The sequence below is a fragment of the Amia ocellicauda genome, chromosome 21 (genome assembly GCF_036373705.1).
Source record: "Amia ocellicauda isolate fAmiCal2 chromosome 21, fAmiCal2.hap1, whole genome shotgun sequence".
In the NCBI taxonomy this organism is placed as follows: Eukaryota; Metazoa; Chordata; class Actinopteri; order Amiiformes; family Amiidae; genus Amia; species Amia ocellicauda.
The window spans coordinates 5,767,227-5,785,303 of NC_089870.1; the positions used below are offsets into that span (position 1 = coordinate 5,767,227).

The window sequence follows — 18,077 nt, forward strand, 5'->3', positions numbered from 1 at the left end:
CCATGCAAGATCTCCCCTCGTGGAGTTTCAATGATCATGAGAACGGTGAGGAATCAGCCCAGAACTACACGGGAGGATCTTGTTAATGACCTCAAGGCAGCTGGGACCATAGTCACCAAGAAAACAATTGGTAACACACTACGCCGTGAAGGACTGAAATCCTGCAGCGCCCGCAAGGTCCCCCTGCTCAAGAAAGCACATGTACAGGCCCGTCTGAAGTTTGCCAATGAACATCTGAATGATTCAGAGGAGAACTGGGTGAAAGTGTTGTAGTCAAATGAGACCAAAATCGAGCTCTTTGGCATCAACTCAACTTGCCGTGTTTGGAGGAGGAGGAATGACCCCAAGAACACCATCCCCACCGTCAAACATGGAGGTGGAAACATTATGCTTTGGGGGTGTTTTTCTGCTAAGGGGAAAGGATAACTGCACCGCATCAAAGGGACGATGGACGGGGCCATGTACCGTCAAATCTTGGGTGAGAACCTCCTTCCCTCAGCCAGGGCATTGAAAATGGGTCGTGGATGGGTATTCCAGCATGACAATGACCCAAAACACACAGCCAAGGCAACAAAGGAGTGGCTCAAGAAGAAGCACATTAAGGTCCTGGAGTGGCCTAGCCTGTCTCCAGACCTTAATCCCATAGAAAATCTGTGGAGGGAGCTGAAGGTTCGAGTTGCCAATGTCAGCCTCGAAACCTTAATGACTTGGAGAGGATCTGCAAAGAGGAGTGGGACAAAATCCCTCCTGAGATGTGTGCAAACCTGGTGGCCAACTACAAGAAACGTCTGACCTCTGTGATTGCCAACAAGGGTTTTGCCATCAAGTACTAAGTCGAAGGGGTCAAATACTTATTTCCCTCATTAATATGCAAATCAATTTATAACTTTTTTGAAATGCGGTTTTCTGGATTTTTTTTGTTGTTATTCTGTCTCTCACTGTTAAAATACACCTACCATTAAAATTATAGACTGATCATTTCTTTGTCAGTGGGCAAATGTACAATATCAGCAGAGGATCAAATACTTTTTTCCCTCACTGTATGTATATATACACAACTTTTAATAACTTTGAATTCTTCAGCTTTCCTGATAGTGAACAATTAATGAGATCCACGTTAAAAACAATGATGTTGTTTGATCCTGCTTTTAAGATGATTAAAATTAAAAAAAGCTTTCTAAAAGCCAATTAAAAACCCATTATTAACTACAAAAGCTTTTCTGGTTATCAGATGAAAGATGAGCTTTGTTTTGGGCTCAATGAACAGAGAGAGAACAAGGGCTTTTGCTTGAAGTTGTAAAGTAAAGGAATTATGAAGCGTATGTGGCCTGATCAATGAAGCAGGATCAAGGCAAGGGGTACGCTTTCAGATCTAGGTAGCTGGGGCAGACTAGCATTTGTATTTGCATTTGATGTACATTGATTTATAGGTTTGTTAGTTTTATATAGTTCAGATAACGGTATCAAAATAAAGTTTAGCATTGACAATGGGCTAGTTAGTGTATCTGATATCCTATATTACCCCCTATTCATGTTTTTACAATCCATTTCTTTGCTTTGCAGTGCAGCATAGATCTTATTTCAGGTGTATTTCTGTTTATAAGGTGAAAACCATGTGTACTCTGTTCACAATCAGAGATTCAGCTGATCATTTTTCATTTTGTTTAGCTGTAACAAGGTATGTGTGTGTGGGAGGGGGATGTTAATGCTACAAGCCTGAACTGACTCGTCTTTTTTTCTAGTTGTGAGGTGCAGAGAGTATATATATTTTGAAAATCCATATCCATTCAAGTGGTTTAGCTCTTCAATTATCGAATCTCCCAATTGGCTTGTTCCAATTTAATGAGGTGAGGACTGAATCAATAAGATGTGCAGCTTCTTTAGTATCGGCTGACACAAGTGGCATAGTTAGTCCAGTAGTGTTACACTGCCCCATTGTTGGTTGCCCTTTATCCAGTCTCAAAGGCAAAGAAGGTTATAAAATAAGAATATATTATACCACTGAGTCACTGAAGTATTTTCTGTAAAATTACCTTTTATAAGAATTGTATAGTAGCCTATTTCTTTGCAAGGAAAACACGTCCAGGTCTAATGTAAAGAGTAATGTCAAATAATTGAAAAGTTTACTAAGCAAAGCCGATTTAAAAAAACTAAAAAGAAGGATCAGCATGAAGGACACAAACTCCTGAATGTAAGCAAGTTACCAATTAAATAGAAAAATTACTGTGTGCACTTAATTAACAGAGTTGAATGGGTTAATGGCTCATTTTTATATTTCTCAGGAAAACATCTTAGGTCAGCTAATTGGCTTAAAAAGAAACAGATGGAGCTTTTTTTTACTGCTGATTACATGAAGATAATAAAAACCTTTCAATAGGTATTGAATGTCAGGGATAAGCCAATAAAAGGCAGAGAGATTACTGCTGGGAGGAATCCTGCCAAGTCGCAAATAGCCTGTAGGTTTTTAAGGAAAGGCTACTGTTTTACTAAACTTCAACATTCAGTCTAAGATAATCTGCCTAACCTGTTCCTGAGAGCTGTTCTTCTAATAAACAGGTAACTCCAAATAATAATTAAATACAAGCATATGGGTATTGAGGTTAATTTATCTCAATAAAGGTACACCTTTCTTTTTCATCGTAAAAGTTCAGGCAGGAGAGTAATTGTAACTGCATAATAAACTGATGATAGGTTTAGTAATTCATACATTTGTTAGATAATTTTAAAGATTTTTCTTTGTGTTTTTAGTAGTGTATCAGTTACCTTTTTATATATTTTGTGTCTAGAGCTATGTAACAAATGTCGGCCTTAGAACAGAATGTCCCATATGCTTTGAAACATCTCTACTCCAATATATATCAGTATTCTTGATGATGACTGTCTAATTGCACATACTGTACACTGAACTGTTCTTGCTGGTAGTGTAATACAAAATGTTTTCAGTATGTTTTCTTGTAATGCTGGAGGCCAGGGGTCACTTGACTCTCTTGGCTGGGGAACCTTTCTGAGGACTCCCCGTACTCTCTGAAACCCCACCATGCTTCCTGTTCTGTAATTTGCCAGCAGTTGCTATTAACTTAATTAAGTTAGAATCTTTTTTTTAAAGGAGAAAAATATTATTCTTTCCTCTGCAAAAAAAGGTACAAATTAACAGACATCTGCTAGTTTGTTTCTCTTTCCTCTTGCCAGTTATAACAACAGGTGCTTCCCTTGTGTTGCAATGAAAATCCATCTGAAAAAAAGCCCTCCACAAAACATAATGTTAGCATTGGCTTTCTCCTCCCTGATGATGACAACATCATTAATCTGCATGAATGGTTAGCACTAAGAATTCTACTTAATAAAGAAGGAACAAATGATACCATTGTGGCACCATTGTGTTGACAACTGGTTAAACAGGTGTCTTCTTGCTCAGTCATGTAGTGCCCTTACCACAACAGAGATCTTGATATTACAGAATATGTGCAGTCTGTGAGTTCATATTAAAAAGTAACACATGTATGGGGTGCTCTATGTACCAGCACATTCAATTAATTTTGGTTTGCCATACAGCAGAATTCACATAGACAGGAATATAGGAAAACCCTGTATTGTAAAATAGGAATCCTGCAAATTGTCGTCATTTCACTAAGATTTTACTATTTGCTAAGTGCGTGGGCTCAGGAATTTGACTGTTAAATACATATTCAGTGCCTCAGTACAGTGTACCAGTAACAGATAAGCTATGTCTCTTTAAGCAATGGCAGGGTAATGATAAGGGGAAAAATGTACAAAGATACTAACAGCCGATATAATGACAATATACCTTCTGCTTCAGTAATGCTACCGAAAATATTTCACCTTACTGAGCAATGCAGTCAGCGCCCACACACTGATTATGATCTGAAACATTATTTGTAGGACATGTTGAAACAGGCTGACTACCTCTGTGAGCTGGGGACCAACACGAAGGACACAACCGTCACCTGCAGTGCCTGATACCTGGTTTTTCACTTAATTGATGGGACAGATTAGTAAGTGGAAACTTTTTGTGTTTAATTGAAAGAGGAAATGCATATCTGTGTAATGAAACAACAGACAAAATGAATGATGTCATTTGAAGGTAACTCTCAGCTGATTTAACATGGAGGTCAGATTAACTTTCCAAGAAAAGCTGAAGAATTTTGTGCAATTACATTTATGAAATTTCTACTCTTACTTTTTTATAAGCTATCTATAAAAGTATAGAAGAGAGGTGTTTGTGTGTGTATATATATATATATATATATATATATATATATATATATAACTGCCATGACTATTTTCATATGCCAACTTTCATGTGTTTTGTCTTACACAGTTTTGGCACCTCAGAGGAAATCTCTCGGGGTATTACATGCACCATTGTAACATCATGACTGCTTCTCACAAATCTTAATAAGACTGGCATACTCAGCTGCTTGATGTAATCGTGGGAATTGGCTTCATAACATATCTGAGGCTTTCACCTGCCTATTTGTTTCTTTTATGAGATGCTAAATGTCATGGGGCCTTTCAGGCATACCCGTATTAAAGGTATGGAATATTGCATGTCAAATCTCATTGACAATGCTCTGATTGTGCGCATTAGTCTTGAAAACAGATCGCCAGTGACAGTGCTTACCTGAATGCCAATGATGCTAATCCCTTTGTTCAAAGCCACTGTTTCCCATTCCCAGGAGTACTAAGAATCAATATTCCAATTACAGGTAGATTCCTATTCTAAAACTGTGCAACATCAATCGATACAGTAATAAAACAAGTATCCAGGTTCACGATAGCCAAGTTGGCAGAACATATGTTGGCATTTTTTCCCCCTGTGTTCCAACTCATTGACTTCAAAAATCAAATCAAATAAATAATGATAAAAATAGAGCACTAATACACTATGGAACTCGAAAAGAAAGGGCTGATAAATGTTTTTACAAAATACCAGATATGAGAGATGGGATAAGTAGACAATTTGGTCGGAGCAATTGCCTTGACCCTTTTTATTAAAGTTTCTCATGAAATAAAGATTAACTGCCAAAGATGTTCAATTCCATCGTATAAAGTGGTGTTTTGTTTCATAGAAATGGGCCTAACCTTTATTTGATTATAGTGGCTTACTACAAAGAGAAGAAAAGTCTTTGAAATTATTAATGAAATGTTTTTTATTTTTTATTTTCTCCACTGGAGTGAATGCAGGATTCACTTGGTAGCCTAAAAAAGAACATTCCCTATATCCTTTCCTATATCTCCATTTCCTAGGCTTTTTCCTCCACTCTCTCAAATGAACCTTTGACTGTATGTTGGCATTTCTCATTGTGTATACATGTGACTCCCTTGAGTTCTGAACACTGGCTAGGGATTGCTTGTTCTCGGTTTGTGGGTTTGTTGCTTGTTTAAACTATGTGGTAAGTTTGAATCTGTTGCCCAGCTGGATACTCCACATGTGCAATTCATGTAGTCACTTCCCTCTAGAAATTGATAAAAAAAATTATTATATACATATCCTAAATGATGTTGCCATTACAGGAAATGTAATTTGAGAAAACAAAATGATATGCCTGCTAAATTCAATTTAGCACATACACCAGATCGCACAAATCCCTTTTGGTTTTGGTATCATGCACTCATTTATTTTTTTGTGAAGTGTCCTGCCTTCCGTTTCAAATGTTGGCACTGACTGTGGCGTTTTCCAATAACCCAGCTGACACTTTTATAAGTTGACTCAGGTCTTTCATTAGATGTTAAATGTCATTGTGGCTTTCAGGCATGCCCATATAAAATATCTAGAATATTGCATGTCACATGTAATTGAGGGTGCAGCAATCCCATACAACTTGTCAGCCATGAAAACAGTTGGCCAGCTCTGCTAACCTCGAAGACCATGATGCTGTTGCTTTCCCATTTGATCTGTTGGATCTTTACTGATGGCTTTCTGATTGTAGGCTGTGTGGCTGCTTAAAGAACACAACACTAATAACTATAATAATATTAGAATATATATTTTGGTAATGACTCTTCACATTATTTTAGAGAAAACATATTACAAATATTACAAATCTAGGCACGAACAACCAATTAAAAGCACAGTCATCCCATAAGCAGCAGTTACACCACAATATTGTGCCATCTGATGCCATTTTTCAGAGATCCCTTGATTTATTTATTTGTATTTATTATTTATTAGCAGATGCCCGTATCCAGGACAACGTTGATGTTTTCAATTAATTTATTAAGGACTGCACATTCACCCAGATTTTCCATTCACATTTCGAAACTGGAAATACACAATTAGTTAATATTTTATTTGTTCTTCCTTTGTTTAACCAAGCAAAATACAAAGGCGTGTTTTATTGACAGAAAGTGCAAACATTGGTCAGAGCCTGCCGTACTGTGGAAAATACATTTAGCAGAGGTGGAATTCATACGTACTACAGGTTAACATTAGGACTGTTTTAAGGAGAAGAAAAAGGACAACAAAACCGAAGATTGTGTTAAATAGAAGCTGGTATGTTGGTTTATTGTTCTTGTTTTCATCAATTTGTTCTCAGATATCTTATTTCTAGGCAGTGCGGAAACGTGTTGCTATGACAGCCTGGGTGTCTTGACAGACTAAATGATGAGCCAACTTGCTATCAGAGTTTAAAGATGTGAACACGGGCTATTTTCTTAATTTGTTCTTGAGCACTCTCAAGCTATTTATCTGTATGCACTGGGTGTTATAGTGTTACCTTGGGAGTTGATCTTATGAAAAAGCAGCAACCACAAACTGTTTCATTTCATGTTATTTTTATTTGTCTTTTAAGCAAGTGAATGCCACTTGTTCAGATGTTTAGAACGGTTTCAAGGGAACCATACTCAATTCAATCAGCATTAAGGAAAGTGATATATTGCAGACTTAAAGCTTTGCCTGGGACTGATTCATACAATTCTTGTCATAAAATCACAACATAATCCCATTTCTGAGGTTACAATAAGTGCATCATGTATTAACCTAATTTTAACAGGCAATAAAATGTTAATTACCTAAGAAAACACTTCACTGTGTTAATTATCACAACGCATTATTTAAATAAGTTCGGAGGATTATAGCCATTTTCAGGAAAATGTTCCACGTCTGCAATCACCATTATTGGAGAAATCACCATAATTTTACTAATGTTTTTGTTCGCAATTTACTCTGTGGATTTTTTAAGTACTTCCAGGAAACAGGACACATCACCCTTGATTATCTGCATGTGAATTTGTCAGTCAAATACATGGTATATGTATACATATTGTTTTATGCTGCAGTGCAGGAGTACTGCTGTATTGTATGTGTTGTTTTAAAACTAGTTAAGAATTTCTTACTGGTATGAAAAAAATATATATGTATTTTATGGAAAAGGGACATCTGAGAGGAGTCATCAACACCTAATAACATATAAGTATAGTGCCCTAGAGTAGACATTGAGTGCTTAACAGATTGGAAATAAACAAATAGACATATAAGCAAAATAAAAAAAAGAATCCATTAGGCATGGAGGAGAGACAAACAAAAAATCCTATAGGATGGCGGATTGTTACAGGAGAAAATAAATCTCTGGGGGTCCATAGCTTAAGGCCTAGGCCTAATGGTTGCCTCCCCTCCAGGCAGTATATTTTGGCACATTTCATGTACATTTGGTTAGGTTTATCTCAACAGAAGTTGTATTGATTGTTCAGAACCTGTTCTTCAATTCTCCCACTATCAGTTATTCACTGAAACAAAAACCTTGCTATGCAAATCCAAAAACATTGACTTAATTTCCATTTTCCTGAACAAAAAACTAGCATCAATGTCATGTCATAGTGCTGTGTGATGTAATGCAATGTACCTTAGAGTGTGGCAATGCCAATAAATTGTATATAGGTATTCATATTTGTGCATGCAAGTTTTTTTTTTTTTTTTTTTTTTATCCGCTCCTGCAGCAGAACTGTCATCAAAGGATGTTTTTATAATGGTTATATATGATGTCAGAGTCCCTGGAGAAGAATGCATTTCCTTCTGCTCTGATATATGAACATGATTTGGGAGATGGGCAAATATAAACTGACAAGTCCTGGATCATTGTCTGTTGCCTTTTAAGTAACAGATGAATACAAGTTTTTCCAGGTTTTACTATAAGGAACGTAAACTGAACCATTTGCAAATGTGGGGCATTCATTGCTTTGGTTAAACTGTGAATATTAAGTAATAAATGAAGGTGCCATTTCAATTTAATTTTCACATATAATCTTGTGTTCATATAAACAGTACCTTACTACCTTAAGATTTTTAGTTGTGACAAGTTTTTCTTTGAATTACATTTGTTTTAAATGTGATCATTGTGTCATATCTTTAAATAGATGTATGTAAATAAAGGGGTATCCGAAGAAAATGACATGCTCGCCTGTTTAGTAAAAGAATGGATGAAATAGTTAGAGACAGATTTTCTCTCAACTGGTCTGTCAATAAATGGTTATTGGGATCTCTTCCAGGATCTTTCTAGTGTAAAAAAAAAAAACTTAAATTCTGCCTCATCTGCATAATCAGCTGAGCTTTTTTTAGGCAATTAACTAGAATTTGCACTCAACTCAAAAGCTCGTCAAATGGATCCAGCCATGCAAATTTAATGTGGAGGCTGCTCTTAGAGGTGAGTGTTAGGGGCTATTAAAACCCAGGGCTGAGAATGGAGATATGCCAATCCCAGATGCAGATTGAATGGGAGTGGACAGTTTGTTGCGCTCTGCTTCGGCTTTGTCCTGTGTGATAGAATAGAAATCTATTCAGGAGTCTCATTTTAGGGCTCGTGCGACGTGTCAAGCTGCTGTTGCTCTCCATGTTTGCATACATATTCATAAAGCCCCCAAAGTGCTCTGTGGTTTTCACCTTGATTACACACCATGCCACACAAATTGCTTCTTTTTACCTTGATTATTAAAGTGTGAAGAAAATGTAAATATTAATTGCTCTGCTCTGCCCCGGCAGACAAATATTTGTTCTTTTCGACCGGCCTTTAGCATGCAATTTAAATATTGCGAGGATTATTTATTTTTTACCTTGAGGTTAGAACATACCCCATGCTAGCCTAATGCATCACTGTCGTTACAGTGACCATCACGCATTAATTTTCCAAGAAGGTTTGACAGCAGTAGACCTCCACATGTTTTTATAATACAGCAAATAAATACATAATACTTAACTGTAGCATAGTTAGCCTTTACAGCATACATGTACACTTATAGGCTTCTCATAGTTCAGTCATAACAAATTAAATATACTCAAGGTGTCAGTATTGTAATGCATTGTAATTATATATTTTGTTCTGTGGGAAAGCCTTAAAGGCAGAAATTGACAGGAAGGGGCCGGGGGCTTAAGAGGTTAAAATGATAAAAGCTCAAGTGAATGCAGAGGCCAAATAGCATGTGTCACAGTTTGAGCAGTGTACAGTTGTGAGAGAAAAGCGTTTGTTTTGAATAAATGAACTCTTGGAGGTAAGTGGTGCAGAGTGATTGGGGATTGGACCAGAGGCCTGTCAGTAATCAAGCTGCACAGGAGACAGAGCGAGTCTCATTGTGTGTGTCTGAAGAGCGAAAGGGAGGTGCCTTTGTTCAGCAAGGCAGCCCGTAGCGATCTTTCGACTCTCTTATTGTCTGTGGCTGAGCAGAATGTAACCTTGAGCCTTGATTGTATAACTTCCACTTTTTTCCCCCCGGTTTGTTTCTTGGAATACGCATTTCCCTTTGGCCTGTATTTTCAGATGGGAGGTCCTGAAGCTTCCAGGGGCTCCACAGCAGGGCAGACATGCTAAGTGACGGCCGGGAGGATCTGTATGAGCAGGGGAGGCAGTTTCAGCAGCAGGGGGAGTCAGAGGCCGCTCTTACGTGCTTCCTGACCTGCCTGCTCGGCCTGACGCACGTACACAGCTTCCACTCGCTGCCACAATGTCTTCACCAGGTGAGACCTCCTCTCACACACTGACACGCACTGACATCAGCTGTCCTCTGATTGGTTGCTTTTTGTTTTGTTTGTTTGGGTTAAAAAAAAAAAAAAAAAAAGACAGTGTTATTTGGAGGACTTTTCAAATGTATATCAGCCAAGGGAAATTACTTAAGCCACAAATGTTTGTCTGCATGTCCACAAGAGGACAGTGTTTTTGTTTGTTAGTTCATTGTCTTTATTTTATTTTATTTTTTGTGGGAGGTTGTTGTTTTTTAAGTGTATGTATCTATATAAATTATAAAATGTTCTCCATAAAATTGGGGAATGCGCCTTTTATAATTAATTAAAAAAATATCAAGACTAGCTTTTCTAAAGTATAGATTGTACTATTTTATTCCAAGCCCAGCAAAATGTGGAACAGTGTTAAAAATGGCACATGCTTTCTTCCCTCAACTTTAGCCTGGCTAAGATTTTGTACACTGGCTAATGTAAACACTGTATGTTTTTAAGATATGCTCCATACAGTACTCCATGAACGTCTCTTGAAGAAGATGTAGTTCTTGTTCTTCAAAGGCTGACAATGTTTTAATTTAAGCAACAGGGGAATTTCTGACTGTACAATGTAGCTCTCATAATATAATCAAGCTGAAGATGGGGGGGAGCAGAAGGGAAAATGGGTCTGCATTTACAATCTGTACTGCCAAATGTATTGGCAATGTATCCCTCCTGACAGAACAAGGAAGAACAGGGTAATTCTCACATTTGAACAAACCACATTTTACTGTAATTAGTCATCATGAATCTAAATGCGGACCCCAAAAGCTTTAATCACAGATTGTGAAGTAAATATTTCTCTGAGACTCAATTAGATCTGAAATGACTTTCTGTTATGATTAGAAAATCCACCACCAACACAGTGCACATGCAGACGAGCTTTTGGTGGAATATATTGTGAATTAAAAAAAAAGGCTTTGTTTTGTGAAGTGTTCTGGAAAACATGCATTATGATTAGAGGTGAATTAACAATAGGGGTGAATCCGACCATCTAAAATTGAAAACTGAACATAAATATAAACAGAAGTTAATTGCATCTAATTTTCATAGTTCTGGCTGGCTGTACTGAATATATGGGTATAATTTAAATAGCAGGCACTTCAAATGAAACCAGTTAGCACTTATTGCAAGCATCAATAGATATCTATCTGTTTCTTTTATCTGTCTAATATATCTGTCTGTCTGTCTGCTATGATATTACTTCGAAGCAAGAGACAATGTATTTAACAGAGGACAGTTTTGTACAATTTAGGCAATTTCCCTGGTTTATCTCACAAAAAAAAAAACCTGAAACAATACAGAGATTCATCTCCCATTAATCCATTAATCTCACAATACTCCTGGATATTGTCTTGACTGCAACTGGGACTTCACTGACATTGTTCTTGCCTGTTCCAGCTGAATTATGCACAGAAACACATCAGTGTGTCTCAGGCCCACATCAGCACTTTCTTATTCTGTATTAATTATCTCTGTATGTTTATTAATTGTTTACCTCTGAGTCCAACATGCAATTAAACTGTCCAGAGCTGTGAAACAGTGTTATACGACAGATTTATTTTAGTTTTTTTTTCTGTTCTTCATGTCATTTGACAATTCTCAGTTGTATAGAGGTCCCTTAAACAGCTAGTGAAGGTATGGATTTTTCCTTGAACACACAGGGGAAAGGACAAATGCTTCCATTGCACTGCTGTCATCATCACATTGCCCACATTGACACGGCGTCACAACTCACAACTCTCGAAATTTGATCCGGTTGGCAGTTATGGCCTCTGGGGTAACCAGGGGTAAAGTCCAAGTTTTATTGTATCATTTCTGCGTATGCCCCCTCCCTCCCACAGATCACTCATTTTCAGCACAAAAGTATGTTATGTAGGGTTATGCAATGTTGCTCCCAGACAGGTACTGTAGGACAAAAGCAGACCATACGACTGGGCTCCAGGCTCCCTTCAAGCCCCTGTCGACTCATTGAACCCTGTTAGATATTTACACTCTCCCTCTCCCTGTCTCACTATGTACAGTGAGGGAAAAAAGTATTTGATCCTCTGCTGATTTTGTACATTTGCCCACTGACAAAGAAATGATCAGTCTAAAATTGTAATGGTAGGTGTATTTTAACAGTGAGAGACAGAATAACAACAAAAAAATCCAAAAAAATGCATTTCAAAAAAGTTATGAATTGATTTGCATGTTAATGAGGGAAATAAGTATTTGACCCCTTCGACTTAGTACTTGGTGGCAAAACCCTTGTTGGCAATCACAGAGGTCAGACGTTTCTTCTAGTTGGCCATCAGGTTTGCACACATCTCAGGAGGGATTTTGTCCCACTCCTCTTTGCAGATCCTCTCCAAGTCATTAAGGTTTCGAGGCTGACGTTTGGCAACTCAAACCTTCAGCTCCCTCCACAGATTTTCTATGGGATTAAGGTCTGGAGACTGGCTAGGCCACTCCAGGACCTTAATGTGCTGCTTCTTGAGCCACTCCTTTGTTGCCTTGGCTGTGTGTTTTGGGTCATTGTCATGCTGGAATACCCATCCACGACCCATTTTCAATGCCTGGCTGAGGGAAGGAGGTTCTCACCCAAGTTTGACGGTACGTGGCCCCGTCCATCGTCCCTTTGATGCGGTGCAGTTGTCCTGTCCCCTTAGCAGAAAAACACCCCCAAAACATAATGTTTCCACCTCCATGTTTGACGGTGGGGATGGTGTTCTAGGGGTCATTCCTCCTCCTCCAAACACTGCGAGTTGAGTTGATGCCAAAGAGCTCGATTTTGGTCTCATCTGACTACAACACTTTCACCCAGTTCTCCTCTGAATCATTCAGATGTTCATTGGCAAACTTCAGACGGGTCTGTACATGTGCTTTCTTGAGCAGGGGGACCTTGCGGGTGCTGCAGGATTTCAGTCCTTCACGGCGTAGTGTGTTACCAATTGTTTTCTTGGTGACTATGGTCCCAGCTGCCTTGAGGTCATTAACAAGATCCTCCCGTGTAGTTCTGGGCTGATTCCTCACCGTTCTCATGATCATTGAAACTCCACGAGGTGAGATCTTGCATGGAGCCCCAGACCGAGGGAGACTGACAGTTATTTTGTGTTTCTTCCATTTGCGAATAATCGCACCAACTGTTGTCACCTTCTCACCAAGCTGCTTGGCGATGGTCTTGTAGCCCATTGCAGCCTTGTGTAGGTCTACAATCTTGTCCCTGACATCCTTGGACAGCTCTTTGGTCTTGGTCATGGTGGAGAGTTTGGAATCTGATTGATTGATTGCTTCTGTGGACAGGTGTCTTTTATACAGGTAACGAGCTGAGATTAGGAGCACTCCCTTTAAGAGAGTGCTCCTAATCTCAGCTCGTTACCTGTATAAAAGACACCTGGGAGCCAGAAATCTTGCTGATTGATAGGGGATCAAATACTTATTTCTCTCATTAACATGCAAATCAATTTATAACTTTTTTGAAATGCGTTTTTCAGGATTTTTTTATTGTTATTCTGTCTCTCACTGTTAAAATACACCGACCATTAAAATTATAGACTGATCATTTCTTTGTCAGTGGGCAAATACTTTTTTCCCTCACTGTAAATACACGTGTGTGTGTGTGTATGTATCATTAAACAGCTATTTGTTCTATTAGAAACTTACTATATATATATATTACACATACATTACACAGAGTATTTCACAATCTGCTCAGTTACTGGGATTTTCACACACAACCATTTCTAGGGTTTACAAAGAATGGTGTGAAAAGGGAAAAACATCCAGTATGCGGCAGTCCTGTGGGCGAAAATGCCTTGTTGATGCTAGAGGTCAGAGGAGAATGGGCCGACTGATTCAAGCTGATAGAAGAGCAACTTTGACTGAAATAACCACTCATTACAACCGAGGTATGCAGCAAAGCATTTGTGAAGCCACAACACGTACAACCTTGAGGCGGATGGGCTACAACAGCAGAAGACCCCACCAGGTACCACTCATCTCCACTACAAATAGGAAAAAGAGGCTACAATTTGCACAAGCTCACCAAAATTGGACAGTTGAAGACTGGAAAAATGTTGCCTGGTCTGATGAGTCTCGATTTCTGTTGAGACATTCAGATGGTAGAGTCAGAATTTGGCGTAAACAGAATGAGAACATGGATCCATCATGCCTTGTTACCACTGTGCATGCTGGTGGTGGTGGTGTGATGGTGTGGGGGATGTTTTCTTGGCACACTTTAGGCCCCTTAGTGCCAATTGGGCATCATTTAAATGCCACGGCCTACCTGAGCATTGTTTCTGACCATGTCCATCCCTTTATGACCACCATGTACCCATCCTCTGATGGCTACTTCCAGCAGGATAATGCACCATGTCACAAAGGTCGAATCATTTCAAATTGGTTTCTTGAACATGACAATGAGTTCACTGTACTAAACTGGCCCCCACAGTCACCAGATCTCAACCCAATAGAGCATCTTTGGGATGTGGTGGAACGGGAGCTTCGTGCCCTGGATGTGCATCCCACAAATCTCCATCAACTGCAAGATGCTATCCTATCAATATGGGCCAACATTTCTAAAGAATGCTTTCAGCACCTTGTTGAATCAATGCCACGTAGAATTAAGGCAGTTCTGAAGGCGAAAGGGGGTCAAACACAGTATTAGTATGGTGTTCCTAATAATCCTTTAGGTGAGTGTATATATGCACATACAGTTCTTAATGACAGTCTTTTCCTATCTCCACACTACAGCTGTCCTTTTATACTATCAACTGTGAAAATTTTGCTTCCTGTCAGGGTTAAATCAGCACAGTATTGTAAATCCAATTAACCATCTGCGTTAATTCAAGCACCTGCACTTTCTGCGGCTGAAGGATCCCTACAGAAATCATCTCTTAGCTGTTTGAAACATTCCTTATTTATTTCACAGATTGCTGAAGTGTTCATGAAGGAGAAGAAGTGTATCCTTTTGCTTTTCGCTGCTGTTAATGGTTCAGGTTGTTCCTGAGAGGTATGACGAGGAATTGATTGGTGCTCTGATGACAGTGCCATGGTAGATGTAAACTAAAGGACCAACATGGACCATTAATTTAACTCCAATATACTTTTTTTTTTTTTTTTGCTGCCTCCTTTATCCAGCCATAAGTATCCTAACATCACAGAGTTATTTTAAAAGATACTGTAGGTATACACACTGCATACATAGTGGACTCCATATTTCAATGGCCACATGACTATGTATCAGCCATTATTTATTCATTCCTGGGCCTTGTGCGCAGTAATCAGGGTGTTTGAAGCTATTGTACTGGAAAAAAAGATGTAGCCTCTTATCTTCCTACAACATTCAATGAAAAGCTTAATTGACTTGAATTTATCGGCCTCCTGCAAGTACAAGTGTAATGTAAGGTACAGGTTGCAGATAAAGGATGTGTAGTGTTCATGATATACATTCCAACGTCTGTTTGAAACCGCAGCTAATGTTTCACAGTCTTATTAGTGCTCTCTTGTTCTCTGCTATACATCCCAGATTAACCGTCTAAACTGGTTAATATTATGGGACTTTTATACTAATTATATAATTATACCACCACCACCACTACTAATAATAATACAATTAAAAAGCATAGTAAAGAATATACAGAGTAAATGTTGTCAAAAAAAAACCAACAACAGATCTATGTATTTGTGCTCAGATCCTTTTGGAAGATCAAATTGAACCAAATAGCAGTTATTTTTATTTTATGTTTATTTAATCAAACATTCATATAAATTATGCATACTTCCAGTCATAGATATACAGTCATAAGAACATAAGAAAGTTTACAAACAAGAGGAGGTCATTCGACCCAGCGTGCTCATTTGGTGTCAATCACTATGGACTGCCACAGAACTTGGTGTCAGTGCTAAACCTCAGGCTTTGGCTCTGTTTATTTTCATTGTTAATAGTAAGCAAAGTTTGTGTGTTTGTTTGATTTTGTTTTTGTTTTATGGCCCAATTTCTTATCTTCCTAGACTGTCAGGACAAAACGTTCCTGCATAGAAATTGCAAATGTTGTATGGACTGAATAAGGAAAACTAACAAATAAGAATTATCCTGTCCTTCTTTAAATTGCGTTACAGAAATAGTACCGGTATTCTGAAATCTGTTTAGGTATTTTTTTTTTTATAAGTTTGAGTCAATATGCACAACCAGAAATAGTAACAGTGTTCACTTAGTTAATGCACGTGTTGTGAAATACACTCCTATACCCAAAGCGCCAAGCTGAAAACTTTCCATTTTGCCAGTCTTCACGCCATGTGAACATCAAAGCAAATGGCCAAGTATGTGTGTGGGTCATGGGACACTTTCCTGTTCCACCTCAGTCCTTCCAAGGTCAAAAGGACTAATTGCTTGTGAGGCGGACCTAGTTTGTTGTCAGCATTGTGACGCCCTCTCTCTTAGGGGGTGCTAAAGAATGCCTGCAGTTGTGGGTTTCCGACAGTAGTCTACAAGTCATGGCTTTTTCTAGAACACCTAAAGCACTTACACGCTTCACACAATTTAAAGCCTGATCATTGCAACCTTAGTGTGCTGCTTTGCTTTTAAATTATCGTTCGGTAGTGTGTCTTGAAAGCATGAAACTAATCCCCTTTGAAGGCACTTTTTCACCCCTGGGAGTAGAAGGAAGAACCTCTGGTCTCTGTCTGACAGACACCCACCCTCAGCAATTGCTTTTTTAATGTGTATCTGTAATTTGGCAATTGTGTCAAAGATTAGGTTTGCCTGGTGTCCACAACCAAAAGCAAGGATAGGCCAGAGGCAGAAGCTAAAAGATAGCGAAGTGTATAAGATAAAAATCATGAAGGTTACCTTTTACATTGGTGGTAATTCCGTGTTACTTGAATGTATCGTTCGTTCGTTCCTGGTCCAGCCGCTGCAGTGTGTAATAAGGCACGCTTAAATTGACATTACATGTTCAGATGTCTGAAGCAACAAATTCTGTATTATCAAGTCCTGATTGTAATCCGTGTTCTGTGTCTGAGAAGAGTTGCGTACGAGAAGGCTTCAATTTTAAATTTCAAATTAAATTCTCTTACCCTGGGATATGTTCAAAAGGAACACCTGCCTAAATAGTTAAGACCACATTCATAAAACATTTACCATCACACTGAGTTACACCTGTTTTGTTGTGCGAAGAAAAACAACAGAGCCAAGCTGTAAAGTGTCACATAAATCATTCAAAAGACTCATTTAAGTGACATTGTTGACAGTAATATTTTCCTTGTTTTGTTTCCTTTTCCAACACAACAAGATGACCTTACTGTCAAAGACTCAGTTTGAATTAAATTTGAAAGTTACTTGGATCCACTTAAAGCACTTTATGTAGCATATGGAAGAAATGTCTATGATTTACAATACAATCTCACCTTAAATATCATGGACATTTAGGTAACAATCTAGGAAGCCCACAATTTAATTCCAAAAAAAGCACCAGGCATTGAAGTAGGGCACCTATTCATAGTCACTTCAAACTATGTCAGTGTTACTCACGTGCTGCTTTTAAAATGTGTTAAAAAAGTCACATGGGTATCATATTCATATGATCATAATTGACCTGTTATTCAGAACATGTCTAAGCTGGCATGTGCATATTAAGGATAAGCAGGATCATACTGGGATACATATTGAAATTGTGTGGAGAAAGGGACCATTTAAACTTAATGTCGATATATTTATGGAATCTTGATACTGTCAAGGGCAGTATCAGTTTTTTATTTTTTAAATACAAGTATTTGACATCCCCAGTTGGAGTTGTGTGTCATGTTTGAACTCTGAGAAAAGATACTATGCTAGCAGGTTGTGTAGTGCAGCAGACTGGTGTGGTGAGATGAAATAGAAATGTGTGCATGGGCCTGAGTTTTCATCGATGTCCAGAACATCCTGTTTAATAAGATGTCCTTTTTACTTTAAGAGCTACAACGTTGCTTATGTTCTTCAAGTGTTTACTGGACTAATATATTTTTTTATTTTTTTTAAGTTATGTTTATATTTAATCTTCATGTTTATGGAAGTAGTTAGTTCACTTTTTGTACACAGTCTGAGATTAATCATACT

The 18,077-nt window shown here is 38.3% G+C and overlaps 1 protein-coding gene across 5 annotated transcripts in view; it reads left to right on the plus strand.

Annotated features, from left to right (window-relative positions):
• c21h14orf180 (chromosome 21 C14orf180 homolog) overlaps positions 1-18,077 on the plus strand; it is a 51,743-nt gene that overhangs the window by 18,234 nt on the left and 15,432 nt on the right. For 3 of the 5 annotated variants that reach the window (XM_066694079.1, XM_066694082.1, XM_066694083.1), the window contains exons 1-4: positions 2,467-2,556; positions 3,901-4,013; positions 9,768-9,964; positions 14,913-14,943. In XM_066694079.1, the coding sequence (XP_066550176.1) occupies positions 9,812-9,964; positions 14,913-14,943 (184 nt within the window). In that variant the 5' untranslated portion in view covers positions 2,467-2,556; positions 3,901-4,013; positions 9,768-9,811. Of the gene's footprint in view, positions 1-2,466; positions 2,557-3,900; positions 4,014-6,407; positions 6,515-9,767; positions 9,965-14,912; positions 14,944-18,077 lie in introns of those variants that run through there. The other 2 variants (XM_066694080.1, XM_066694081.1) reach the window with 2 other exon arrangements.